Here is a 27,444-nt window from a genome sequence, read left to right as displayed (position 1 = left end):
CTCTCTCCCTCCCCCTCCCCCTCCCTCACATGCCTTTCCCCCAGGAGTCCTCCAAATATCTATTAAAATAATAAAAGTACCAGCTGTGCTACTCCATCATTCTGTATAGTAACTCAAAAATTCTTTTAATGATGTATTTCAATTTTGCTTTGGTAGCTGAAATATTAATCTGTCTCTTAGCAGAACATGAGGAATGATAGTGTACCAATTAGTTGATTAATGTGAGCATGCACTTGAAATATTACTTATTGCAAGTAATATCTCCGTAAATCTGAACAAGTTTTTTTTAGCGTCATAGATGAGCCATTGGTAAATATGCTGAAGGGTTTTATTTAATTGTTTACAAATGTGTGTAAGAATGTTCTGTGAAAGTATTTCTTAAAGGAAAATTTGAAGTGTCTCTAGAATTAATCAAGCAATCCACTTGGAATTCCACAGTGAGATTGCATTAAGAAAACATCTTGAAGAACGAAGATACTAGGAACTAGGGGTGTGCAAGGAAAAAACTTTCGGCTTTCTTGTTTCGGGATTACCCGAAACAAGATTGTCTACCGTTAAAGCCGAAAGCCGAAACAAGAATCTCTTTCGGGATTCGGGATTCGGGATTCTTTCGGCATTATTTCGGCATTCTTTCGGGTTTTTTTTTTGGGAAAATGCCTCCGTCTTTCAGGACGCCTGGAGGAGGCATTTTCCCCCCTAATAAGCCCAAAATTGGTGGGGACCTTCCTCTAACCCTTCTCTAACAACCACCCAAGTTTCAGACAGATTGGACTTTGGGGGGCCATGTTATGGCCCCCCAAAGCAGGTCCCCCCATCCTCCCATAAGAAAGCGAAGGAGCAGCATATTGTTAGCATGCTGCTGCTGATCTTTCTTCATTATTTCCTATGGGGAAAAAATGAAGAGGCAGGCTTCCTTTGCCAGGGGTGGCATTTTGCATGCAAAATGCCCCCCAGCCCTCAGGGGCCCTTCTCCCACCCCTCCTCCCACCCCCCACCAAGGCTCAGCCTGCTCCCACTTGGGGGGGCCATTTCATGGCCTCCCCAAGTAGGTGCTCTAATCTCTACCACTGACAGCTGGGGGAGGCTTGTGTTGCCAGGGGTGGCATTTTGCATGCAAAATGCCCCCCAACCCTCTGGGGCCCTTCTCCCACCCCTCCTCCCACCCCCCACCAAGGCTCAGCCTGCTCCCACTTGGGGGGGCATTTCATGGCCTCCCCAAGTAGATGCTCTGCTCTCATCTCTACCACTGACAGCTGGGGGAGGCTTGTGTTGCCAGGGGTGGCATTTTGCATGCAAAATGCCCCCCAGCCCTCTGGGGCCCTTCTCCCACCCTTCCTCCCACCCCCCACCAAGGCTCAGACTGCTCCCACTTGGGGGGGCCATTTCATGGCTTCCCCAAGTAGGTCCTCTCAGCCCCTAAAGTCCACCCCTTACAGCCCCACACAAACCCAATTCCCCCCCCAGCTGCCACACACAGACCCAAATCCCCACATTAGCCCCTCACAGACCCAAATCCACCCCCACCTGCCCTACACCCATAACCCCAGGAACAGGCTGGCAAAGGCCAGCCCTCTCCCTTTGTTCCCTATGCTGGGAACTTCTAAACTCTCTTTCCCTGGGCAATTCTGCACAGCCCAGGGGTGCCACAATGGTGGACACACTTCTGAGTGCCAGCTGGTCCCTGTGAAAGAGCACCTGAACCACAGACACCCTCCCTCAAATTCCCCCACCACCTACAGAGATGGCTGGCCAGCCAGCCCCATTGTTCCCTATGATGGGAACCAACTGCACAACAAAGAATAAAACAAGAACAACACAAAATAAAGTTTTAAAAAAATTATATTCTCCCTTCCAAAGTACAAGTAGGCAAAGCATTATGACACATTACACCAGCAGTCCCCCACACAGAAAAATTAAAACAAAACTCACTTAACATCAGAGAATCACAAAGCATGATTCCTGTCAAAAACACTTTATTTCTTGAACAGCTTTAGGTTACACAGCAGGGGGGAACACCAAAGGGCATGGCAGCACTATCTTACACAAAAATAACACAACTCGCTTCACATTAAAGAATCACCCCAAAAAATTGCTGTCAAAAGCACTTTATTTCTGTAACTGCTTTAGGAAGGCACCACAGAGCAGGAAAGCAGTGTACTACACAAAAATAACACAACTCACTTCACATCAGAGAATCACACAAACACAATTGCTGTCAAAAACGATGAAGTGGGTTGTATTATTTTTTGCAGTACATTGCTATCATGCCCTGTTGTGCCCTCCTACTGTGTAACCTAAAGCTGTTCAAGAAATAAAGTGTTTTTGCCAGGAATTGTGTTTTTGTGATTCTCTGATGTTAAGTGAGTTGTGTTATTTTTGTGTAAGATAGTGCTGCCATGCCCTTTGGTGTTCCCCCCTGCTGTGTAACCTAAAGCTGTTCAAGAAATAAAGTGTTTTTAACAGGAATTGTGCTTTGTGATTCTCTGATGTTAAGTGAGTTGTGTTATTTTTGTGTAAGATAGTGCTGCCATGCCCTTTGGTGTTCCCCCCTGCTGTGTAACCTAAAGCTGTTCAAGAAATAAAGTGTTTTTGACAGGAATCATGCTTTGTGATTCTCTGATGTTAAGTGAGTTTTGTTTTAATTTTTCTGTGTGGGGGACTGCTGGTGTAATGTGTCATAATGCTTTGCCTACTTGTACTTTGGAAGGGAGAAAATAATTTTTTTAAAACTTTATTTTGTGTTGTTCTTGTTTTATTCTTTGTTGTGCAGTTGGTTCCCATCATAGGGAACAATGGGGCTGGCTGGCCAGCCATCTCTGTAGGTGGTGGGGGAATTTGAGGGAGGGTGTCTGTGGTTCAGGTGCTCTTTCACAGGGACCAGCTGGCACTCAGAAGTGTGCCCACCATTGTGGCACCCCTGGGCTGTGCAGAATTGCCCAGGGAAAGAGAGTTTAGAAGTTCCCAGCATAGGGAACAAAGGGAGAGGGCTGGCCTTTGCCAGCCTGTTCCTGGGGTTATGGGTGTGGGGCAGGTGGGGGTGGATTTGGGTCTGTGAGGGGCTAATGTGGGGATTTGGGTCTGTGTGTGGCAGCTGGGGGGGAATTGGGTTTGTGTGGGGCTGTAAGGGGTGGACTTTAGGGGCTGAGAGGACCTACTTGGGGAGGCCATGAAATGGCCCCCCCAAGTGGGAGCAGTCTGAGCCTTGGTGGGGGGGTGGGAGGAAGGGTGGGAGAAGGGCCCCAGAGGGCTGGGGGGCATTTTGCATGCAAAATGCCACCCCTGGCAACACAAGCCTCCCCCAGCTGTCAGTGGTAGAGATGAGAGCAGAGCACCTACTTGGGGAGGCCATGAAATGCCCCCCCAAGTGGGAGCAGGCTGAGCCTTGGTGGGGGGTGGGAGGAGGGGTGGGAGAAGGGCCCCAGAGGGTTGGGGGGCATTTTGCATGCAAAATGCCACCCCTGGCAACACAAGCCTCCCCCAGCTGTCAGTGGTAGAGATTAGAGCACCTACTTGGGGAGGCCATGAAATGGCCCCCCCCAAGTGGAAGCAGGCTGAGCCTTGGTGGGGGGTGGGAGGAGGGGTGGGAGAAGGGCCCCTGAGGGCTGGGGGGCATTTTGCATGCAAAATGCCACCCCTGGCAAAGGAAGCCTGCCTCTTCATTTTTTCCCCATAGGAAATAATGAAGAAAGATCAGCAGCAGCATGCTAACAATATGCTGCTCCTTCGCTTTCTTATGGGAGGATGGGGGGACCTGCTTTGGGGGGCCATAACATGGCCCCCCAAAGTCCAATCTGCCTGAAACTTGGGTGGTTGTTAGAGAAGGGTTAGAGGAAGGTCCCCACCAATTTTGGGCTTATTCGGTGGGAAAATGCCTCCTCCAGACGTCCTGGAAGACGGAGGCATTTTCCCATAGAAAAGCTGAAAGAAAGCCGAAAGAATCCCGAAACGTTTCGGCTTTTTTCTTTCGGCTACCCGAAACGTTTCGGCATTCCCCGAAACGTTTCGGCATTCCCCGAAAGAAGCCGAAACACTTTTGTTTCGGCATTCTTTCGGCATTCTGAATGCCGAAACGCACATCCCTACTAGGAACATCTGCGAGTTAATTTATTTAAATATTTATATCCAACTTTTGTTTCCTGAAGGGACTCAAAGTAGCTTGCAACAGAAATAAAACCTTATTTAACTAAACCTATAAATTATAGTCCAAGGTTGGTTATGCATTGACACACGCACATACACATACTCATAAATCATTACACATGATCTTTCTGCATACTATATTTCTTTAGCAACACTGGCAATTATGGTGAGAGATCTGATTGACCCTAGCACTGTGTAGTGCTTTTTCTTTTTAAAAAAGAGAAAGTGGTCAGGATAACATGATTGCAGGACTTTTTTTTGAGGGGGAATGCTCTGGATGCCGTTCTGGAAGCTCTAGAATCTGCCCATGTGATTCCTTCCTTCTTTGGCCCCGCGGGCTCTGCAGAGGAGGTTAAGCTGCTTTGAGTTCATTCTGCTTTCTTGAGTGAGTGAGAGAGAGAGCCAGCGAGCGAGTGAGCGAGCGCAAGCAGATGCTGCTTGGGCCTGGTGCTGGCTCTACAGAGGAGGCTTAGCTGCTTTGAGTTCATTCTGGTTTTTTTCATTCCTGAGAGAGAGAGCTGCTGGGGCCAGCATTCCAGAGGAGGTTTAGGTGCTTTGAATTCATTTTGCTTTTTTCCCATTCAATTGTGTGTGTGTGTGTGTGTGTGTGTGTGTGTGTGTGTGTGTGAGAGAGAGAGAGAGAGAGAGCGAGAGAGAGAGAGAGCTGGGGCCCAGCACGAGCTCTGCAGAGGTGGTTTAGCTGCTTTGAGTTTATTCTGTTTTTTTTTCATTCGTGAGTGAGAGTGAGCGAGCTGGGGCCCGGCGCGGGCTCTGCAGGGAGGGTAAGCTGCTTTTTTTTCCCATTTGTGAATGAGAGAGAAAGAGAGAATGCAAGCAGAGCTGCTGGGGGCTCTCCAGAGGAGGTTAGGCTGCTTTGAGTTCATTCTGCTTTCATTTTATTCAGGGGTTTCTGTGTATGTGTCTGCTGCTTGGAGTTCATTCTGTTTTATTTTCATTGAGGGAGTGGGTGGGTGGGGCTGTGTCTGTATGTGTGCTGCTTTGAGTTCATTCTGCTTTCTTTTCAGGGGGTGGGGCTGTGTGTGTGTGTGTGCGCGTGCTGCTTTGAGTTCATTCTGCTTTCTTTTCATGGGGGTTGGTGAGGCTGTGCATGTACATGTGTGTGTGTGTGTTGCTTTCATTCTTTTGTTGACTAAAGTTGACATTGTTATGGTTCCCACAGCTTTTGAATGCAGCTTGGTTCTGTGTTAGTTAAATATATCAGTTATGGTTATTTGTATTAGTTAAAATATGGTTATTCCAGTTTTATGCTAGGAATGAATAGCTATGTCCAAGTCACAGAAGGCTTTCATCAATACATTAATCAGCATATAGGTGTTCTTATGTCTTAATAGCTGTAATTCAAATGGTTCTCCCCACGCTCAGCTGATTTACATCACTGAAATTGCAGTGGACATATGGGGGATAAGGAAGTTTTTATGAATATTATTTGTCTGGGACATTGAAATATTTATGAACATTTCACAATGTCACAACGGCTTAGCCATTGGTAAGGTAGAGTTGGCAGGCAATTAAAAAAAAGCCATTTTAAACTAAGTATAAACCTAATACAGCTAAAGTTGAGTATCTAATTTTGAATTGCTCCAGTAAAGCAAAACTCTCCCTGAAAATTTGAAAATTCAATATTCATTAGATTAGGAATTTCAGACTCTATGAAATTTGAGAAAGAATGTTGGATTTTTTTTTCTATGCTGGCAGAGGGAATCTGTTAGGATTTAGATTTGTGAGATGGTTTTTGGATTTTTAGAGCCCCCCTCCTTCTTGCATATTTTAAAATATGATTCCAAAGAAATGAAATGTTTGGGAAAGAGAATGGAAGATTTCACTTTTTGTAGAGGATACAGAAAGGAAAAGAACCCTTTCTCATAATAGTGTGATTTCCCAAGCTTACTAACATTTATCTCGTTGTAATGCATTGTGCTGGGTTCCGGGAAGCAGCGTCACTTCTGGGAGTGTGTGATGATGTCACTTCCGGAAGTGATGTCATCACACATTTCTGGGAGCGCGCACACGTGCTTCGCGTACACACGTGTGATAATAGAGAGTTTCACCACCTCTTTTCCCAGAAAAAAGCCCTGCATAGACATTTCCAAATTATAATATATGTTTTTTGTATGTCTTCATCAATTGATTTGTATTTTCATTACTCAGGCATTCAGAATGTTTGAATGTGTACACTTGTATGCTATTCTGTTGAATTCTTATCTGGAATAGATGGCTATGAAAAAAATTGTGTGGGCTTCATTTAATTGATCATGACAACCAGTAAGCTAAGCAATAATAGTGAGCAATTATACTGGGTCATTCTATTTGCTTGGACTTTATCAAAATGAAATTTAAAGTGAGCATTTAATTGAGCTTAATTTAAAAATATTTGTTAAAATAATTTAAAATTCCTTGTTAATGTATGTGCATTCACATAAATGTCTATCATTGTATCAGAAAATGAACAAATGCTTGCTATATTTTCCCTTTTCTGCAGATTAGAGTATTCAGGCCACCAAACTATTCAGGAACTATTGCTTTGGCCCTCCTGGTTTCCCTTGTCGGTGGTTTACTCTACTTGCGGCGAAATAACTTGGAGTTCATATACAACAAGACTGGCTGGGCAATGGCAGCTCTGGTATGCCAATTTCTAAAAATGTTTCGGTTTTACAGTGTCTATAGAGAGAACAAGATTTCAAATCCCATTTATGTTGTAAACAAGAAAGCACTACATTAATATGTCAAAGAGAGAAGATGGTATTGGTTATGAAATCACAATAGGGAAAGCTGAGCCCAATCTCAATGGCAGTAAACACTGCTAGTTAATAGGAGGTATACAAGTAAGAGGTTGCCAGAGAACTGGCTCATTATAACTGGTCCTCATGCTGATGGTTACATTGCCTTATTTTACTTTGCTAATGTGCTAGGCCATGAGGGCTGTAAGTGTTTGTTCTGAACTGGAGAGCCAATGTTGATGCAACCTGAAATAATTTGTTAAATATTAAAGATTGCTTTACAGTAACCCAAAAAAGTAGGAGAACTAGGTTCTTTGATTGTCAGCATGGAAAAAACAATCATAAGCCAAATGTGCCTGCTGCTAATTTCGGTTGCTTACTAACATAATTTCGATGACATTTTTATGACTATGGTAAGTGGTTAATTACAGTGGTTGAGGTGTATTGTATCTATCATACAGCCCTCTGAATTGTCACTGCTTTAACTGCTTAAATTAGCCTTTAAAAGATCTTAATTTACTTTCTCCTCTCATTACTTTATAATCGGTTAGGTCCTTAGTACATGTTTTCAATTTTTATTGCTCCCACAATTTTAAAGCTCTTTGCCATGTGACAGCAGGAAACTTTTTATTTTAAAATAATGTGATTTATTAATGTGATTAATAAAAAGAACTGATTTTCTCTCTCTACTTCTTTGCATTCTAAAAAAAAGTGTGGTGGGTCTAGATAATGTCCCAGAACACCTGGAACTGTGTGGCCATCATGCCCTCGAACTCCTTGCTGAAGAACAGAGTATTTGCTGCCAGATGATTTAGGTCACTGAGAGCTAAGCTACAAGTGAGGCCTGACACAGATTGGACACTTCTCAGCTTCCCTCAAGTTTTGATGGGAAATGTAGGCATCCTGGTCTTGCAGCTGTAATGGAGAGCCAAGCTGTAAAACCAGGACGCCTACATTTCCCATCAAAACTTGAGGGAAGCTGACAAGTGTCCAACCTGTGTCAGGCATCACTTGTAGCTTGGCTCTGAGATCTGGGTAGCACATTCTGGGATTGCCCCACGACATCCTTGTTCAACATGGCTGGAACCATCCCCTTTCTGAAAGAGGAATTGATCATTTAGTCAAGAAGAAGCGATGACCATATATGCTCTTTTTAAAATTTCGTTGCCTGTCTCCCACATCTAGAGAAGTAGGCTTTTTCTGAAAATCTGTGCCATAAGGCTCTTGTAGTTCAGTTAAACAGAGCTAAAAATTTCTTGTACAATAGTTTCCAAAGCTGTGACTGACTAAAGCACAGTTCCAAGAATATGTTAGAATCCTTTACCAGCAAAAAGATCTGAGCAGTCTCAAGGGAGCAAGAATATTTCACAAAGACTACTGACATTTTTGAAGAGATATTTGCACTTCTCTACACTGTGACCATACTTTTCTTGAAACAAAATTTCCCACTGATTTTGCAAGGTACTCTTCAGGTAAAACAATTGAAGTATGTCAAGGGAAGCCAGAGCGTTTCAGTAAAAATTGAGGAAGGGTTACGCGTTGCGCGAGTTCTGTGCAGAAAGCTGGCTATCTCCATTCCGAGAGGTGGTAATCTGAACATTGCTGTTCTTCCGCAGCTGCTCAGCTGGCTTGGAAAGTAGGGCACACTACTTTCCAAGCCAGTGGGAAGTGTTTAGAGTCTACAGGAAGATGCTCTGTTTGCATAATCAGAGTCATCAACATACAAACAAGTTTTACGTGCCCATCTTTTTATCAACAGTTACGTGCCTACATCCACTCATACTGAATACCTGATGAACACAAACAACAATGAACAAATCTTTCCACAAAAATACTTTCTTTCACTCTTCATGTTCACTCTTCATGAATTTGCGACCTTTGAAAACCCATAATGAATTTGCGACACTTTGGCAATGTACTTACAGGAAGCTTATGGTTTCCTACCTCTCTTAAAGGTCATGCGGATCTGGGAAGATGGAAAGCAGCCATTTTAGCATCCCCCCCCCTCCCGATTCACAATCAGGAAGTGCAGCTGAAGAGTTTAACGAATTGTCTGTTGAAGCAGCTTTTCTATCTTGAACTCCTCCACAGGGGTATCTGCGAAGATAAGACTTGTGGAGTTGGTGGTTTGTCGTTGGCTTTTTAAACGCTCTTATTATTCATACAGAATCATATCTCTTCTTCTGAAGTACCTGACTGCTGCACAGCCTTAAACGTATTAAGTTAGATAATTTTTCCTTTTAAAAAGATCTGTCTTCTTAGGCACCTCCCAGTTCCTGTCTTTTTTTCCAGCCCCATGAACACTTTCTTACAGGCCATGGAGTGCTAATATATAGTGTATGGCCTGGTTTCTTGTGGAAAGTAGTTGTAAGATGCTACCTTTTTAGACACCAATGCATAAAGAAGAAATAAGTTTGTTTTTTTTTTAATCCCCTTAATTTTCAGGGCAGAGTACATGAGACAGGACTGAATCATCCTGAAAGAAAGCAGAGAGGGGCAATTTAAAGTGAAACATTACCGTACAGGAATGCCCCCCCCCATTGCTTTTTTCATAACTTCTTTCCTCCTGGGAACTTTGTTCTAGTATCAAAACTTAGAAGGAAAGTGGGAGAGCAAGAGCTAAGGGGACCAAAAATTGTAAAGAAGCAGAATTCCTGGGTAGACGGGAGGCGTATGGATGGAGGGGAAATGATTCAGCACCCCTCTTCTTTACCGCTCATATTGTGCTTTAAATCCCACCCAGGTTTTTCTAGGACATTGGCATGACCTGTGCTTTGATGGACCTGCATTATGTCATTGCCCTCTGATCTGTTCCTGTCATTTCTCTCAGCATTAACTGGCTTGTTACGACAAGATGCAAATAATGCTGAAGTCCCTGCAGGCGCTAGCCAGGAGTACTTGTGTCTTTTGAACAGTCTCGGGCCTGCGGGTCGTTGCGTGAATGTGCTGCAACTCCCTCAAGCATCGTATTTGCCACGAGGCTTAGGAACCTGTGAGGAAGGTGTTGCCATTCCCAAAAATAAAACAAAAGTATGCTGGGCCTCCTGAAAATAGTTCACCCAATCCTGAATTACTTCTGTCACCAAATGACTTTTAAGATTGCGCTGGTGATATCTTGGTTGCGTTGTACTTTTTCATAAGTACTTTGCTGTGCGTTGGAGATTTCTTGGTCAAAACTTGGTTCAGTTTTGTAAAATAAGACAGCCTTATATGAAAGTTTTACTCCGGGGAAGAAGAATAGGCTATAAATATGATGTTCAAGAGTGGACAAAATCCACAATATTGGCATATGCAGAGATATTATTAGCAAAGACTAAAAATGGATAACACCTCAATGAGCGCTAGTTCAGTGGCATTCAGAAAATCTTGGTCTTCTTTTATACTTCCCATGCTAAATTTTAATCGTGGCATAACAAATCAAAACTATGCAAATATAACGAGTATCCTCCTGTGTATTCCTAAATAGGAAAGAAATTTTATTTGCCTCTTATGTTAGAAGAATGTAGGGTAATAGCTGAATATTATTGTGTGTTATCACATTGGTTTATGACCTTACAGTGAACCCCAAGATGGCCTTGCAGAGCCAATAGCATGAATTGGGAAGTTCCTACATTCGTCGTAGGAAATTCTTTTATTATTCTTTTTCAAAAATAAAATGGAAAAGCAAAAGCGGCTTTAGAGAAAGCGAAAGGCGCAGGCTCTCCCAGAACCTGTTCCCCTAATCAGCCAGGGAATCGGACTCCTGTAATAACCTGAACTTCTTTTGCCCCTGGCTGTCTACTCATTTAAACAACCCATTAACACTGCCCGTTTGCTGCCTGTTATGTGCGTGTTAGCCTATTGCTTATTAGCAGGTACTTCTTCAAGCAGTGAGAAGAAGACCTGGTCTGATCCTCCATGAAATATTTCAAGGAGGCTGTCATGCATTAGATGTGCAGCTGTCAAATCCACCCTTAACAGGATTCCTGTCAATCAATAGTTCGGGTTGTGCTTCGAAGCTATCAGCAGTCTCAAAAGGCTGCAGACTCAAGCAGCCGAATTTAGGATTAGCATATGCCTGTCTTTTAGGTTCACTAAGCCTAAGAGTGGGTAAGACAATCCATTAATTTGAATTTGGGAATAAAGATAAAGGAGCAGCTTAAGTTCCTTCCAGTGTATTCTCTTACCTATGGCTTGAGGGATATTGATGGGCAGGTCCTGCCAATAGTTAAATAATTACAAAACTGAGAAAAGGAGCTTCACTATCCTCCTTCAGGAAAGTTAGGGTTTCTGCTTCCTAATATTGAATAGACATTGTATCTTCTTTCCCTTTCACAAGCTTGTCTCTTCATGCATCATTTTCCTACTGACCTGCTGAGACAGCAAGGAGGCATATAGTACAGATGCACAGTTGTGATAGGGAAGGGATGAGAAAATATTGGGGTTGCCAGTCCCTCACTGAGGGTGGGGGATCCCCCACTCCTACCCTCCATCCTCTGCCCCGCTTACCTGGCTGGCAGGGGGGGGGCGGAGGCGGGGAAACACACCTCCTAGGGCGTGCTCCTGGGCAGCGCAGCACATTCCTGGGCAGCGCAGTGGCCCGATTTGGCCTGAATCAGGCCCGAATCAGGCCGCTGCAGAGCGCACTGGCATTCCCGCATGCCACAGCGACCCAATCCAACCTGGCAACTCTAGAAAACATAGCCTAGGTGACAGGGGAGGGGCTGGGTCGAATCCAGCCAAGTTTTCTGGAAGGGGTTATCTGATTACCAAGAAGGCTATATTGGGATCATGAGACCATGTTGAGACTGGGTAAAAAAGCTGGTTTTAGAAACATGCCATATTCCACTTTGGTGAAAGTCCCAAATTCCACTTCCCCTCTGATAACTGAAATGGGGAAAAATAAATCAAGGCTCTCTGAGTTGTTATTAATATGACTATTACTATTGTTATTTGGTTTAGCTTTGGGAAAAGAGTCAACAATTGCCTTGAATAACAAAGCTGGATAGCTGTAATAAGCCTAGTTTGTGTCGGAATCTGTAGGCCCTCTTCCTCCTGATGATTAATATAACTAATATATATATATAGAATAATAAAAATGCTTAGCATTTATATAATGCTTTTACTGTTCAGAGAGCTTCACCTATGTTATTACAGCAATTTGTATACCCGTCCTGTCAAGAAGGGTCAGTATTATCACCATATTGCATCTGTGTGTGGTGTGTGTGGGGGGGGGCATACTAAGGCCAAGAGATCATGGCTTGCATAATAAGTTTACACTAGAGAGTTGAACCTAATAAAATCTAATATACCTAATACAAGTAAATCATGTTGAGTTAAATTGATTTGTTAATTTATATAACTCAATAGAATAGGGCAACTTTATCTTGGCAGTCATCCATTTATGGGAGATAGGAAGAGAAACAGAGAGAGCAACAACCAAAAGACCAGAGGACTGCCTACACTCGCATTACAAGAAAGGCATGGGGAAACTCTGGAAAGCAGCTAGGAGTACTTTGGATATTGGTGGATGGAAAGGATATAGGCAGGGTGGTGTGATTCTGCCCAGGATGGGATTGTGCAGGGCTGGCGTGCATGTAAGGTAATAAAGAAAATGTTCAGGCTCTTTGGATTTCAGTGTCTTGGCATTAGATGTTCCATAAACACTCTTATATGGAAAACGAGCGACTGGGAGATCCTGTTGAATTTTTAGTCCCTTCTACACCAAGGCCTAAGTTCTCATTTCCCCTGAAGTCAGGCCCAAAGGCACGAAATCAGCCTGTATGAGGCCATTTACACCGCTCTAAAACTCAGTATTAAAAACTTTATTTTTGATACCCAGATATTTAGCCCCCTATACAATATTCCTGCCCATGGCCAATTCCAGATGACTAACCTGAAGGCGCTTCATGCCGCCATGTTCCAGATCGCGACGGGGAAAACGCGAAATATCACGTTTTCTTGCGCGAGTTTGGCGCGATGTCGCGCCAAACTCGTGCAAGAAAACGCGATATTTCGCGTTTTCCCCGTCGCGATCCGGAACATGGCGGCATGAAGCGCCTTCCGGTTAGTCATCTGGAATCGGCCCATGTCAAAGCAAAAAGAATAAAAAGGAAACGTTCCCCTGTGCTTTCAAACCAGCAATTTATTGATCTAGTGCTGAACAAACAAAAAAAAAGAGGAAAGAGAGGAGGAATGGAAAGCCACAACGACAGCCATGCATTTGGTAAATACACGGGATGCAGAGGCCAGGCCAAAAGGCAGAACCGCGTACTCAAAGACCCCGTCCCTGCACCTGAAGCGGAGATACTTTCTAAAGCTGGCAAGGCTTGTCCGCTCCTGGTCAACGCTCATTCTACTTGAGCCCAAGCTGCTTCGGCCGCCTTTCTGTGCAGTGTAAAACTGCAAGATCTCTGTCAAGCTGCAACCTGGTCCTCACCCCACACGTTCATCAGACATTATTCCGTGGATTCAAACGTAAAACGTGACTCAGCAGTAGGAAAGGCAGAGCTTCAGTCGCTGTTTGACTGGCCACTCACCCCCACCCCCATTGTTGAGTAGCTTGCTATACTCCCAGTGTAGGGCTGCACAGAAGGACGATGATGAAAAACAGCGTTGCACTTACCTGTAACTGTTGTTCATCGAGTATCTTCCGTGCAGACACGCATTCCCTCCCTCCTGCCCCGCTGTGAGTGTTCTTTAATGGTATTGCAGCTCCGGCGGCTCAGGCGATCTGAGAGAATCTGGGGGCATTCGCCCTAGCATCCGCAGTTTTGGAGGGAACGCTACTGCGCATGCGCAGTGGGGACGAGGGCCCCCTTAAACAGATCTTAAGCTAGACGAACAATAGTTACACATAAGTGCAATGCTGTTTTTTCATTTGAACCCATGCTCCTTTGTCTTCAGGGTTAGGCCAGGGAACAGCCATTTCAAAATAGGAAAGAAAGCTACAGTAATGCACCACTAATAATCAGATACAGTTTTAATAAAACATATGTTGCAGAAATCCTAATTTTGCGGGGGGGGGGGGGGCATTGATTGCCAAATGAAAGCTAAGAATCTGGGCCATCAAATACCCAAAATAGACACCGAGAGGGATTCCTAGAATCTAGGCCAAGCCTAGCTGTGCTAATCTAACACTAGCGCAACTGCAAGTTTTTTGGGTTACCTGAGTCAAGTTTAAAGTAATGTAGATATGGAAATAATACCGAAATTACTGATCTTTCAGAATGACAGTTGCTAATAACTGGTAGAAAAAGGATCCTTCAGCTTTGCTAGAATGATTAAACACATTTGTGACGCTTTGGATATTACATAATATACTAATGTTATTTGCTGCTGTGAAGGAAAACAAAAGTAAGCTTATTACAAATTAGATTTCACGTGTTGCTTTTTATGAAAACTTACAGAGCTGCTTTTGTGTATGCGTGTGATACCTTCAATCAAATAATGTTCAAAGGCAGCAGACAGCAACAAAAGACTTAAGTTTGCTCATTATGCAAATACTTGCCTAGGCGCTATCTGCTTTTCCCTTCACAGTCCAGCCATTTGGTGGGCATTTCTCTAATTAAAGTATTTGTACTCTAGTGATTGGTTGCAAGTTCGTTTGTTGATTTGCATTATGTATGTGTTCTACCAGCCAGTACACATTTGCAAATCCTCAGACTTCATCACTCTAACTTTTCAGTTGGCAGTTGAAAATGTCATATTTATTTTCTTTCCACCAAAGCCAGTGACCAATATCTCCTAGAGCCAGCATCGCATATCAGACAAATATTCCCATGTAAACCTTGCCTGAGATTTTTCCATGTTAGTTGTCAGAGGTTTAGTTCAGGATAAGGAGAATTAAGCCAACCTAAACCATCATAGTAGATAGAAATACACTGGAGATGCTTAAAAAGTATAGACTACAACTCTTTTTTATGGTGAGCATGAAGCACCAGAGAGATCTCTCAAAGCTTTTCCTCTGGCTATTATTTTCTAGAGTTCGGACACATCACAACTAAGCTGTAAAAATCAGTTCACTCTCTGCCTTTTTCTGCCATGACTATAAAATGACCGCACTCCTAACTCCAAGAATTTAAGAAATGTTTCACAGTTATAGGATTGATTCCCTGGACATGTAACCCTGTGAGCTTATCTTGTCTTTTCCTTTTTATAAAAGCCCTTTCTCTTGTTTTACAGTGTGTTGTGTTTGCTATGACTTCTGGCCAAATGTGGAATCATATTCGTGGTCCCCCGTATGCTCACAAAAATCCTCAAAACGGGCAAGTGGTAAGTGTTCTTGCTGTAGCAGAATATAAAATGAACTATATTGCCACAAGGGCCTATCAATTCAAGTTGTGGAGGAATCGTATGAAAGTATGTGAACATTTACTTTAAGGGCCTGCTTTTCAAGAGACTGTTGCTGATAGTATATAAACGTAATGGAGCACTCCTATAAGAATGTGCCAGTGTTTGGTCTGTTGATGAAATCCAGCATGATAGAGTTAGATGACTGCTTATTTTCTTTTTTCTTAGTGGATGGGAACGCTGTGTGTTGTGCTTTTCCATTCTTTCTATGGGTCCTTCAAAACTCCTTTTTAGCTTTTCTTTTTTATCGAAGTGCTGGCAACCTCTGCATTACTGAGATCTGCCACGAAATAGATCACAAGCTGATCCTAATGCAGCTGTGTGTAATAAGCAACACTGCAATACTATTTGTTATGGGTTTGAAGGATGCCAAGCCATAGCTGATGCCTATGCTTCAAAGAAACTGGTGACCGTATTTTAAGACTTTTGATAATAATATTGTTGTTACTGCATGTGCTCCCTTCAACATGTTTCTTTAGACCCATGTGGACTCTCTGACTTGGGTCTGGGCAGGGCTTTTTTTCAGCAGGAAAGCGGTGGAACGGAGTTCCGGCACCTCTTGAAAACGATCACATGGCCGGTGGCCCCGCCCCCTGATCTCCAGACAGAGGAGAGTTGAGATTGCCCTCCACGCCGCTGGCAGGGAGGGCAATCTAAACTCTCCTCTGTCTGGAGATCAGGAGGCAGGGCCACTGGCCATGTGACCATTTTTGCGGAGGGCAACTTAAACTTTTAAAAACTCCCCCCTTGTTCCAGCTGACCCAAAGTGATGTCATTGTGCAGTCTTGAGTTCCACCACTGAGTTCCACCACCTCTCTTCCCAGAAAAAAAGCCCTGGGTCTGGGGCCAAGCTACACATGACGAATGACACTTGAACAGCAAGTGTATTTCTCCCTGTTCACTTGCCCTCCACTCAATCCACTTGCTGTTCAAGTGTCATTCGTCATGTGTAGCTTGGCCCTGGGACTCACCCAGAACAGCAACCAATTGGAGAGAATTAAGCTCAGAGTCAGCATGAAATCTCTTCCCGCCTTCACAGCCTGACTAGCTTGGAAAACTGACACACTTGCCAGTTAGGGGGAGCAGAGCTGTGATTTAGGGATCTTTCACCTGGATAGTGGGCAGGCAACCTCAAAGTGCTTCTAATAGGCCACCGGTAACCATGAAAAAACCAGATCTTTTCCAAAGCAAGGTTTAGAATTTATTGAGGGAAATATAGGGGTACAGGAATTGAAAAGGTACTCTGGCATAAGAACAATACAATTGTTATCTTCAAAGGGACATGCATAGGAAGAGTTACGTGGGAGGAGAAACTGCAAAAGAGAACCAAGCCTTTGGCTGAGAGGGAAATGTGCAGCTGTGAATGGCCATAAAGAAAAGAGAGGGAGGGAGAGAAAGATTTAAAGAAGGGAGAAAGGAGAGTTTTCAGAGGAAAGAAGTGAACGGAGAAGGAGTTTACCTATCCTCAGACTGCTGTGCTGTGTAGTGTGCCTTGGTGGGCTACAGGCGCTGAGAGGAGGGCCTCAGGCAGGTCTTTTGAAGGCCCCAAGGAAAAGGTTGGCCGGTTCCAGGGAAGAGTGGAGTGGGCAGCCTCTGAGCCAGCAGAGGGGATTAGGGTGCCTGCCTTTGGCTAGCCAAACAGCAAGAGTTACAGGAGCCCACACAGAAGAATATCAAAGAAATAATTGTGAAGTCCAGGAATTCATCGTGAGGCCCGGGTGCTCATTTGTGTATTTCCTGAACGTGAATGAGCTGGGAAGGAGGTTTTCCAGAAAGGTAACAAAAAGGTGATGCCTCTAGGAAGAGTGGACAAAAAGGCTGGAAGGATGCAAAAAGGACTGGCAGGGTGGGGGCTTCACCCTTGCCTGAGTCGGTAGGAGACATTCAGACAGGGTCCGTACAAGGAAGCCCATCTGGGTACTTGATGGTCATCAGATTTGGTGCTCAGGAAGACTTGTCCTTGCAGATGAGGCTACACTGATAGATCTAGGTGAATGCAAGCCCCTGCGGCGATGGGTACACATGTTGACGTCCCACCCATGAATCAATCTCCAGCCAAAGTTGAGGCTACTTAGTAGCATAGCCTGAGGAGAACCTTGGCCTTACCTTCTCCAAAGTATGGCATTGCTAGCTCCTGAAATGGCTGCCATAATGAATCTAGGCAAGATGGAATCAGAGCAGACAGCACACATTTGGGAAGAAGGTGCCCAGTAACACTGTGTATGATGTTCGGAAAGCACAGGGAGGTGAAAATTATTTTTTTATGATCCTTGTTATAATTGCCATTATATAGGAGATACAGAAGCCAGTGTATCCCAGACTAGTGAGGGTTAACATCTATTTTCCACATGAAGTCTAGTCATTGAAGGGAAGTCCTTAAAGAATCTTTCCCAACTTCCAGTTACCCTGCAATTCTAGTGTCATGGAGTAATTAAGGGGCAGCTAAGCTGTGGCAAAGAATCGACAGAATTCTCTTAAAATGAAGCAAGGTGTGACATGGAGGAGGGATATAAATGGTATTAAAGTATTTGAAAGCTGTTGATGTACTGTACGGGTGAACCTTCCTCTGATTTTTATTTCATTTTAACAAGTGGGGACCTGCGCTTGCACAAAAAATATATTCCTCTGTTTTGGGGAGATTCCAACACTTCCATTTTTTAAAACTTTTCAGATTTTTCTACAAGCGGAGGGAGGACCCCAGGTTTGTAGATAAATCTCCTTTCTTTCTTCATGGCTCCGATCTGTGGATTTAAAGTTTAAATATCCACAGGTTGGACCATGTTGAGAATTAGATATCTTGATGATGAGTAAACTGCTGCATATTCCATGCCTGCGTATTCACTCTTTTACTTCATGATTTGAATGAGGCGGTTATTGGATTGTAGGAAGGTTCTTGTTTGGTTTCAGTTTGTCCATGCGTGGGTTTTGAGGCATAATCTGCGTGGAAATTCCTGCTTGACTGGAAAAGAAGAACTAAAATATATTTGTCACAAGAAAATTCATATGGACAACAAAAAAGGGGAGGGAAAAAATCAGCCCTACAGAAGAGGTTGGAACAGGAAAAGTGAATTAAATACGTAACTACAAATGTAATACAAATGAATAAACAAGGAAATTCATTACAAGAAAGTTTTGACACACAATGCTCCTTCTGTGTGCTGTTCTTTTTAACACACAATTGTGAGAAAGGCCACATCCACTATTACATTTTTGAAGAAATGTAGAGAAAATTATTTTTGAATTTTGTATCACTCATTGGTTCATTCGTTGTTTATGAGCACGGTTGAATGAGAACCTGCATGCCGTGTGAATTGTTCTTCTTCCCTGCTACCAGCCACCCTCCGAGCTGAAATTCCTACCATTTTTGGACTCTCTCATTGCTAGTTAATGGAGAATAATTGGCTTAGTCGTGCAGGAGGAAATCTATTTTTAGTATTCTTTGTCTCATATCTTAATTAGAGTAAAGGGAGAAAAAGATGGACTGAGTATGATGACTGATCTACTTGGTGAAAGGAGGATAGGAGCTTGATTGATGGCATAAAATGGCATGTTTGGTCTGGCAGCTTTGTTACACAGGATTCAGATTAAGGAAGTAATAAATAACCATGTCACTAAAACACTGTTCAGGACAACTCAGATTTTCTTCATTACTCCATTTCAGTGCTTAATTTATGATGTGTTTTATGCAGGGTTACAGAAAGGTGAGTGATCACAGAGAGCCGGAGCTGGTGCTATCAATTACATTAGCACTTCATATATTTTTTCTTTTTAAAAAATAATCAGTTTTCAAAACTTTCAGTTTGCCTCTCTTGATTAGAGGAGGATAGTGTGTGTCTGTTTTGTTGCTTTTGCCTTTTTCCCCGAAAGCATCTAACAGGTTTTGTCAGTCCCTCTCTGTAGGGACAGTTCCTGCCCAGGAACAGTTTCTTTTTGAAGAATGAGTTGGCTGCAGATACAGTTTACAATTAGCATACGTACGTAATCTCTGGAGAGGCACGCTGGTGGGATGGAGAGACGGTAGACGTGTTTTTCTTCTAGTCAGAAAAGCAGCCCGACCTGAATGACTTGGCACATTGAAGGGTCTCTGCTGATAGGCAAAGAGAGCAAGCAGTGACTGAAGTTTTAATTATCTTAATTAGAGTAAGGATAAAGTGATGGATCTAATTTAATAACTGATCTACTTAGTAACAGAAGGGGAGTTGGTTTGATGTTAGAAATGAGAATGCCTGGGGGGTGGGGGGTGGAAACATTTGGGAGAAAAAAGTTCTGTGTTTTGTCTGAGGACTTTTGGGGCACTGGAAAAATTCCCTTGAAATATCCCCCCCACCACCACCTTTGGAATGAGTGAAATGCTTTTTAAGACAAGGTGCCACTCACAATGAATTGTATAATTTCTTGCGTAATAGTCTACAGCATTAGATAATCATAGAATCATAGGTTAGGAAGGGACCTCTAGGATCATCTTGATAATGATAACACTTACGTTATACTATAGATGCTTGCAATGTATTTTCAAAAATATTTTTTATTAAATGGAAATAATTATGGAAGTAATTAATATGCTATAATGTGTTTTATCAAAGAGTTCAGTGTTTTCAGTGCTATGAAGTTTAACTTGATATCCAATTATGCTGGTAGCCCTACCTATTGTAACTGGAAGAAAGTGGTTCTGACCAAATAATATACTTCTTTTTGTTAACTACAGAGTTTGTTTTCTTCCTTCGACTTATTTTTACCTGCCTCTCATATGGAGAAAAATAAGATACATGTGCTAACTCTGTCTCAAAAATTAGATGTGTCCAGGGTCTGAGGCACAGCCCCCAGACTCGCCGGGAGGAAGCGACGGGAGGCAGCCGGGAGGCAGCTGTCCAGCCATCCCAGCAGTCAACCGGGGCCAGAACCTTCCTACACCGGGGGGAGGGGAAGAAACTCCCAAGCCTCAGAGGGCTAGAAGGGGCAGGTGGAGGCCAGCTAGTCCCACCCTCCAGTGGGAGGATAGGGGGCCAAGCAGGGAGAGTGGGGTCAATCCTGAGGGAGTCAGAGCAGAGGGAGAGGGCAAAGGCAGTGGGGACAGGACCCCAGCAGCTATCCAAGTAGAGCCCTTACCAGACAACGAGGAGAAGCAGCCACAGCAACCCAGAGCCACACCCTAGCCTGCAGCCCAGGTTATTGAAAGCAGTAACCTAGCCCAGGGGATGCCAGCAGCTAAGCAACTCCAGGTGGAGCTGCCTGAGGCATTCTGTGGGAGAAGAGGGGCAGCCAGCCAAGGAGGCTCAGCTGTGCCTGCCTTCAGCCATCAGCTCAGTCAGAGAGGCTGAACAGCCAGCCAACAAGGCACAGGTGGACCTGTTTTGTTGCTTCATCACACTGACAGCTCACATTTAGATCTCCATCCACCCGTATCCCAAGATCTTTTTCACACACTCTGCTACCACATACTGTGTCCCCATCCAGTATACATGCTTTGCATTTTGTTACCCAGTTGCAGAACCCAGCACTTACCCTTGTTAAATGGCATTTTATTCAAGTCTGCCTACTTTTCCAGTGTGTTCAGATCTTGTTGAATTCTATCTCTATCTTCAAGGGTGTTTGCTACTCCTCCCAGTTTGGTGGCATCTGCAAGTTTAATGAGTAATCCCTTTACATCCTCATCTGGATCATTTATAACAATATTGAAAAGCACTGGGCCCAGAATCGAGCCCTGTGGCACTCCACTGGACACCTCCCTCCCATCAGGTGTGATACCGTTCTCAAATACTCTTTTGCTGTGGTCATCCAACCAGTCCGCTATCCATCTAACTGTCCTAGAGTCCAGTCCACAGTCCTCCAGTTTACCCATCAGAACATCATGAGCAACCTTGTCAAAAGCCAAATAAACTATATCGACAGCATTCTCGGTGCAATCCAGTAAGCCCGTCACTCAGGCCTAGAACGAGATAAGGTTGGTCTGGCAGGACCTGAATCTATGCTGTTTTCTCCATCTCACCATGTATATTCTTGATCAGCTATTCTAACTTTCTTATTCTGACCTAAGAATGGCTGTCCTCAAACAAAGACACTTCAAAGGCAGATTACAGTGTGAGATTGCTGAACTTGAATTCATTTACAAGTTCAGAACAATGGCACCTGGGGGGCTGAATAGAGACATGGGATTCTTACCTTACTACAGGTGCTAGTTTCTGTTCTAATCAAGCTGCATTGTACCTTTACACCTTAACTCCCTTCTTTGCTTCAGTCCTCCCACCTCCTTTCTGGAATTAAAGGCTCAGAGATCTCCATTGCTCCCTATAAAAGTATCTGACTCTCATAAGCTTATACTCTGCAATCTTGTTGGTCTCTAAGGTGCCTCTATTCATGAGCAACAGATTTCTGGGGGAAAACATTCCTTAAATTATACTAAATCGTTATTTTAAATCAAGTCAAGAACAAAATATCCGTTGGATATAATAAAACATATAGTAGCATTGGTTAAAGATCTCTATTTTGATTTTGGAAAAAAGCCCACTATAGCTGTTGCAAATGCCAGCATTCCATAGTCATAATTCTATAACAACAACAACAATATTTGATTTATATACCATCCTTCAGGACAACTGGTTTACAAAGTGTGTTATTATTACCCCCACAGCAACACCCTGTGAGGTGGGTGGGGCTGAGAGAGCTCCGAGAAGCCACCCAACTGGCTTCAAGTGGAGCAGTAGGGAATCAAACCCAGTTCTCCAGATTAGAGTCCTGCTGCTGTTAACCACTACACCAAACTGGACCTACATTTTAGGAACGTTAATTGTCTGCTCCTAACATTTTTTATCATGCTGTAATCTTGGATTGGTATCACTTAATTTTTTGCAACAGGGTTCAAAGCACCCTCATCCTCCACCTACTTGCTCCTCTACAGCAGGAATGCAGTGGTAGCATGCTAACTAGTCCAGTGGCTAACCACGAGGAAGGAAGAGCCTTGCTTCCTTCCTATTCTTTCCCCTTCCTCCGCTGTGCTACAGTGTGTCAGGCACTGTGAAGCCGCAATGCTTGAAGCCATCTTGGAAAGAGAATTATCATTGTGCTTGGGATTAGATACCTGCTGTCTGTCCCCATGCAAGTTAGAGAGGAAGGAGAATCTGTCTGTGGCTTGGTTGCAGTAAGTGGTAAAGGGCTGCAAGGCACATTTTACTTTGAAATAGGATTGCGCAAATATTTATTTCCTGTAATTACCCTACATGGTCGGAAAGAACGTTTTCATCCTGCCAATTGTCTTTGTCAGATTTTCCATTTTAATTTTTATAGCATTTTTATGCAGTTCACTCAAAAAATGGGTATCAATTTTAATGGCAGTATTACTCTTGCGTTTCATTACTGTGATGGGAAGAAAAGATGACCACAGCATAGAGACCATAAGACAAAACCGAACTTCTGAACAGAAGCACAGTTGTTGCAAAATTCTGTAACATCCGTATTTTGAAGGTCAACCAAACAAATGGCTTGTGCTTATAGCATGAGCCGAAAGGTTACAGTCTTCCACAAAATCATGTTCCGTCAGTCGCATAGCATCACAGTGGTTTGTACTGCTCCTGGCTCTGTGCTGTGTCCCAGGGACACTTTCCTAGGAAAAAGCCCTTTTGAATAATAAGAGAAATGAGAGCAGGTATGTACGCGCACTTTTTTCTTTTCCTGTACTGTAAGTAAACCTTTTGCCTCATCTTGTTTTGATTGAATTACCTGGTATCGTGGGAAAGACTAGCAAATTGTAGGGGCAAAATAATAAACTAAAGAAGGAACCAAAGATTAGACTAGCATGGAAATCCCCAAGTCCCCGAACTTTTTTGGATGTGAAAAGCTTCATTTAACCTTTGACAAATACATTAAAATGTGCCATTTTATCAAACTGAAAGACAAATCCTTATAGATATAAGATATAATAATAGATATAATAATTTTACTCTTTTACAGAAAATAAACACCTTGAAGTATTCTTTGCTCACTGCTTTTCACAACAGCTCTTGAAATGAGTGCGTTTAAGTGCTTATTGATTTAGTGTCAGCAAGGAAATGCCGTAGCTGACTAGGGACTGGAAGCTGGGGCTCTCAGATCCAAGCTCGGTATTTGATCAGCTGTATTCACACTGGCCAAGAAGAAATAATAACCCAGCAGAAGGTCTCTGTGACTACTGAGGTAGGAAATAAGCCAGCGCTCCAAAGGCTTCCACTGTCCTAGCAGGTTTAACGGTTACCTGGGGCCTCCACTCTGAGGCTAACACCATTCTGTAGAAGGAGAGGCCACCAGCAGGGGTGTGTACCTGAAAAATATTCAAGTTTCCCACTTCACGTTTACCCAAAGTGGGAAAACAACGAGGAATAACCCGAATGCCAAAGCAGCATCTATCCCCTTGTTGGGAGGAAAAAGCGGCGGGGTGGAAAGATTTTTTATTTTTATTTTTTAATTTAGAAATAGAAGTAAAAAACAATAGCAATAGAAAATGCATAGAACTTTATATTGAATACATTAAGGTATAATAGAGAAAATATATACAAGAGAATTGAGTTACGTAAGAGATATAAGCACAGTATATAACTGAATATCGTACTTTTACACCTCTATTAAATATTTTATATTCAGCATTATATTCAACCTATGAAAAAAAAAAGAAAAGTATTTGGTGTTAATTTATTAGTTTATTTAGGTTGTTAGTTTGACTCTTTAAATTTTAATTATTAATCTATATAACTATTATATATATGGAAAAATTTCATCCAAACATACAAAAGGAAAAGATATACAAAAGAGCAATAATAAAAAGAATAAGACTGAGACTAATTAAATAAATCGTGATGGTCAAAAATACTAGAATATATAAACTTCAAAGTAAATTTTCTCCTTCATCATCTCTATAATGTTTCTAAAGTTTAATATCTTAGCTTATTAATTTAACTATTTTATTTAACTGTTAGAGTATTAAATAAAATAAACTGTTATTCTATTTTAGTTTTGATTATACTGTAACAAAATATATTGGCCTTAAAATTAATCACTTCCTCAATCTCCATTTGTGCTCATTATTTCATTATCAACATCCAAAAAACCGTATAATCATTTATAACAAAATAATAATCCAATTAGGATCTAATTGTATAAATCACTATACTTAGAGATATCAAAATATATAAACTTCAAGGTAAGTTTACTTCTCCATCACCATTCTAATGCTTCTGAATAAGATATTTAATAATCATCATCAGAGAAGACCCCTGAACATTTTATTTCCAATGTTTTGTTCAACCTGTTAATTTTACTCCATTATAAATCTCCCTCTCATTCTCGATTAGTGTTACTTCATATTTCCTTCTAAATTATATGCCTAATTTGATCGCAGAGTTTATTCAGCTTCCATAGAGCCATATAATCATTGGATCATCTCATCAGAACAAGACTCCTGGATCAAAGTCCCCTTGAGTCTTCAGATAGTCTGAAGGCTCTAGGGGACTTTGATCCAGGAGGCTTGTTCCACAAAGAAGGTTGACTACCACCCCAGCCACCCCACTTTCTATTGTGGGAAAATCCAGACTCCCACAATAGAATCACATGGAATGTGGCATCCATGGCCACAGGCAGAAACCCCTCAATAGACCACCCCAACAGACCAATGAAACCAAAGACGAACTCCCCCAAATTCCCCAGCACCCCCATCGCTGGCTGGCCAGCCACTCTCTATGCTTCCCTATGGGGCCAACCATCACAACACAGATTCACACACACACACACAAATCAATTAAAAAAATATTTCTTGGTAACAGCAATAAAAACATCACATCACTGTTAAATCACAATGTACAGTCCTAGATTGAATCAACCCCCACAATCACACCAGAGAATCAAAAACACTCCAAGATCAGAACCAGAAACCAAAAATATTTTTTTTAATTTTATTTCTTGGATTCCTGGGAACAGCATTAATAGCACATTCAAATCACAACATACAGTTCCCCACCTTGAAACAAATTCTAACATCACACCAGAGAATCACACACCCAATTTTTTTTTTTTAAAAAAAAATCATTTCTTGAATTTCTGGGGAAAGCATTAATAGCACATTCAAATCACAGTCCCACCTCGAAACATTTTTTTAATAAAATACTGTCCTCCCAGAGAATCCCCCAATCCGGAAGGGAAGAGCTGCTTGCTGCTGCAGCGACTGGCTCTTTCTCCCAGCCAGCCTCCCTTCCCTGATCACCCCCCCCTCTCCCCCTGCCTCTCTCACTCCCCTCTTCCCTCTCCCATCCCGCGGGAAGGGAAGAGCTCTTTGAAGCTTTTTTCTTCTTGCCACGGCAGGGAAAAAGGCTTCACAGAGCTTCCCAAAGCAACCCAGTGCACTTCAGAAAGCTCTGCTTTGGGTTTCCTAAATCGGCCCAGCTCTGCTAGGGCTAATTCGGGAATCACAGATCAACCCAACTCAGGGTTGATCCGGGTGCGTTTCAGGTTTCTGAAACCCGAAGCTCGCATCCCTAATGGAAATGCCACATGCTCTTTCCCGTAAGTTTAGTGACGGAGCAATTGAAGCTATCCCGAGTCTTCCTCATGAGAATTTGTTCTTAGGCTGTCAGAATTATTTCAGCCAAGCAGGGATTAAATTAAATTGAATTTTTCAGTATGACGGCAACATGAGTTTCTGGTGTTATTTTAATTAAAATAAATTGAACTCAGAATAATTTAAAAGAAACACCAGCTTTCCTTTTCAAGTGCTGTCAAGGCTTGTGTCCTTTATTACCTTCCTGTATCCTACCTTTAAGAGCTAACATTTGAAGCACAGAAACCGTGGTTCAGCATCACTGGATTTGAAATGTTTAGCTGTTCAGCTGGAGCACGAAACAGACAATGGAACTATTAAAATTTGGATTCTTGGCTTGGAAACAATAGCCTCACTGTCCTGCTCTTCTGTGGAGGGTGAGGGAGATGAAGGCAACCAGTGGCTTGCAACAATTGTGTTGCTGGTTTCCTCTTTCCTGCTGTTCACAAGAGGCATTTGTGTGACCTGCTGCTTTTAGACAGTTAGGAAGATGGCCACTTTTACTTCTGTCTTCCTTGGCAGTTTGGTTAAAATCACCAGGACACTCTTTTAAACATTTATAGTGTCTGGAATTGAAAAAAAAGATCTCACAGTGCAGGAAAATGTCCAGAATTCACCAGGTGCGTACATAAAAGGAAATGAACCCTGCGTGCATGAAGGATGGTGCATCGCCGACTAACTGGAACCCTCTAGCATCCTGTGATACACCTGCATACCCATTCTTCACTTTGAAAAGGCCAGCTTGTAATGTTGGAAGCAAATAAATTATCTGAGGCATGTGTTTTCCACCTCACTGCCTGAAACATAAGCCACTGGTTTCCAAAACTACATCCTGAGGAGCCCTGGTCTTGCTTGATGAGGCAGTTGGTAGTAAAGGGAAAAGCTTCCTTGAACAACTTTGTTCAGTCTTTCCCTGGAATGTTTCAAAGGTTGTGTTTTAAGTCTGCATAGGGCACCAGTCTTGATCACGGGTCACACCCAGCCTGGATTGTGCATTCCACCTCTTTCATGAATTTATTTACATTTACATGACCCTTACAATCTGCACCCTCTCCCCCCTCCCTTCACCACCTATATATCTCTGACCAGTTTCTTCATAACCTCCATGTGTCTAACGAAGAGAAATGTGGCTCTCAAAAGCTTATGGTACAATAAAGTTGGTTAGTCTTAAAGGTGCTACTGTACTCTTTGCTATTTTGCTACTGCAGACTAACACGGCTAACTCCTCTGAGTCTTGATCAGGTTATTAAGGAATTGAATATGCACCCTAGAACTTGACTTGAATCCAACTTGGCAAAGTTTCTCATAATGATGGTCGACATTGACAGTCATTTACTAATGTCTTCCTTGTCTGACTTCACCAGTGCAATTCATAATATACACAGATAATTTTGTAGCCCAAAAGGTAGGAAGCTAAGTCATGGCATGTTCTTGCGCTTTTCTTCTTTTGGCTTTGCCCCAAATTTTTCCATACAGAAATAATCCCAACTTGAGTGTGGTGGCAATCTTGCATGTCATTTTGTTTTGGAAAGTGGGCATTGAGTCTTGGTACAGACTACAAGGAAGGGAGACCCTGCATTCTCCCATCACAGATGCGAAGTGTTCTATACTTTCCCCCTGTTAGCAGGGATTGTATGTATGCTTGATTCCACATGAAATATTCATAGTAGTGTATACTTT

General features: G+C 42.7%; 1 protein-coding gene across 1 annotated transcript in view; it reads left to right on the top strand.

Annotated features, from left to right (window-relative positions):
- The window catches only part of TUSC3 (tumor suppressor candidate 3), a 218,884-nt gene that overhangs the window by 95,197 nt on the left and 96,243 nt on the right, over positions 1-27,444 (top strand). Inside the window, exons 5-6 of the mRNA XM_054990060.1 lie at positions 6,641-6,781; positions 15,042-15,131. Of these exons, the coding sequence (XP_054846035.1) occupies positions 6,641-6,781; positions 15,042-15,131 (231 nt within the window). The remainder of the gene's footprint in view (positions 1-6,640; positions 6,782-15,041; positions 15,132-27,444) is intronic.

This window comes from Eublepharis macularius, chromosome 10 (genome assembly GCF_028583425.1).
Source record: "Eublepharis macularius isolate TG4126 chromosome 10, MPM_Emac_v1.0, whole genome shotgun sequence".
Taxonomy (NCBI): Eukaryota; Metazoa; Chordata; class Lepidosauria; order Squamata; family Eublepharidae; genus Eublepharis; species Eublepharis macularius.
The sequence above is the reverse complement of the archived record's forward strand: the minus strand, read 5'-3'. Positions and strand labels throughout refer to the sequence as shown.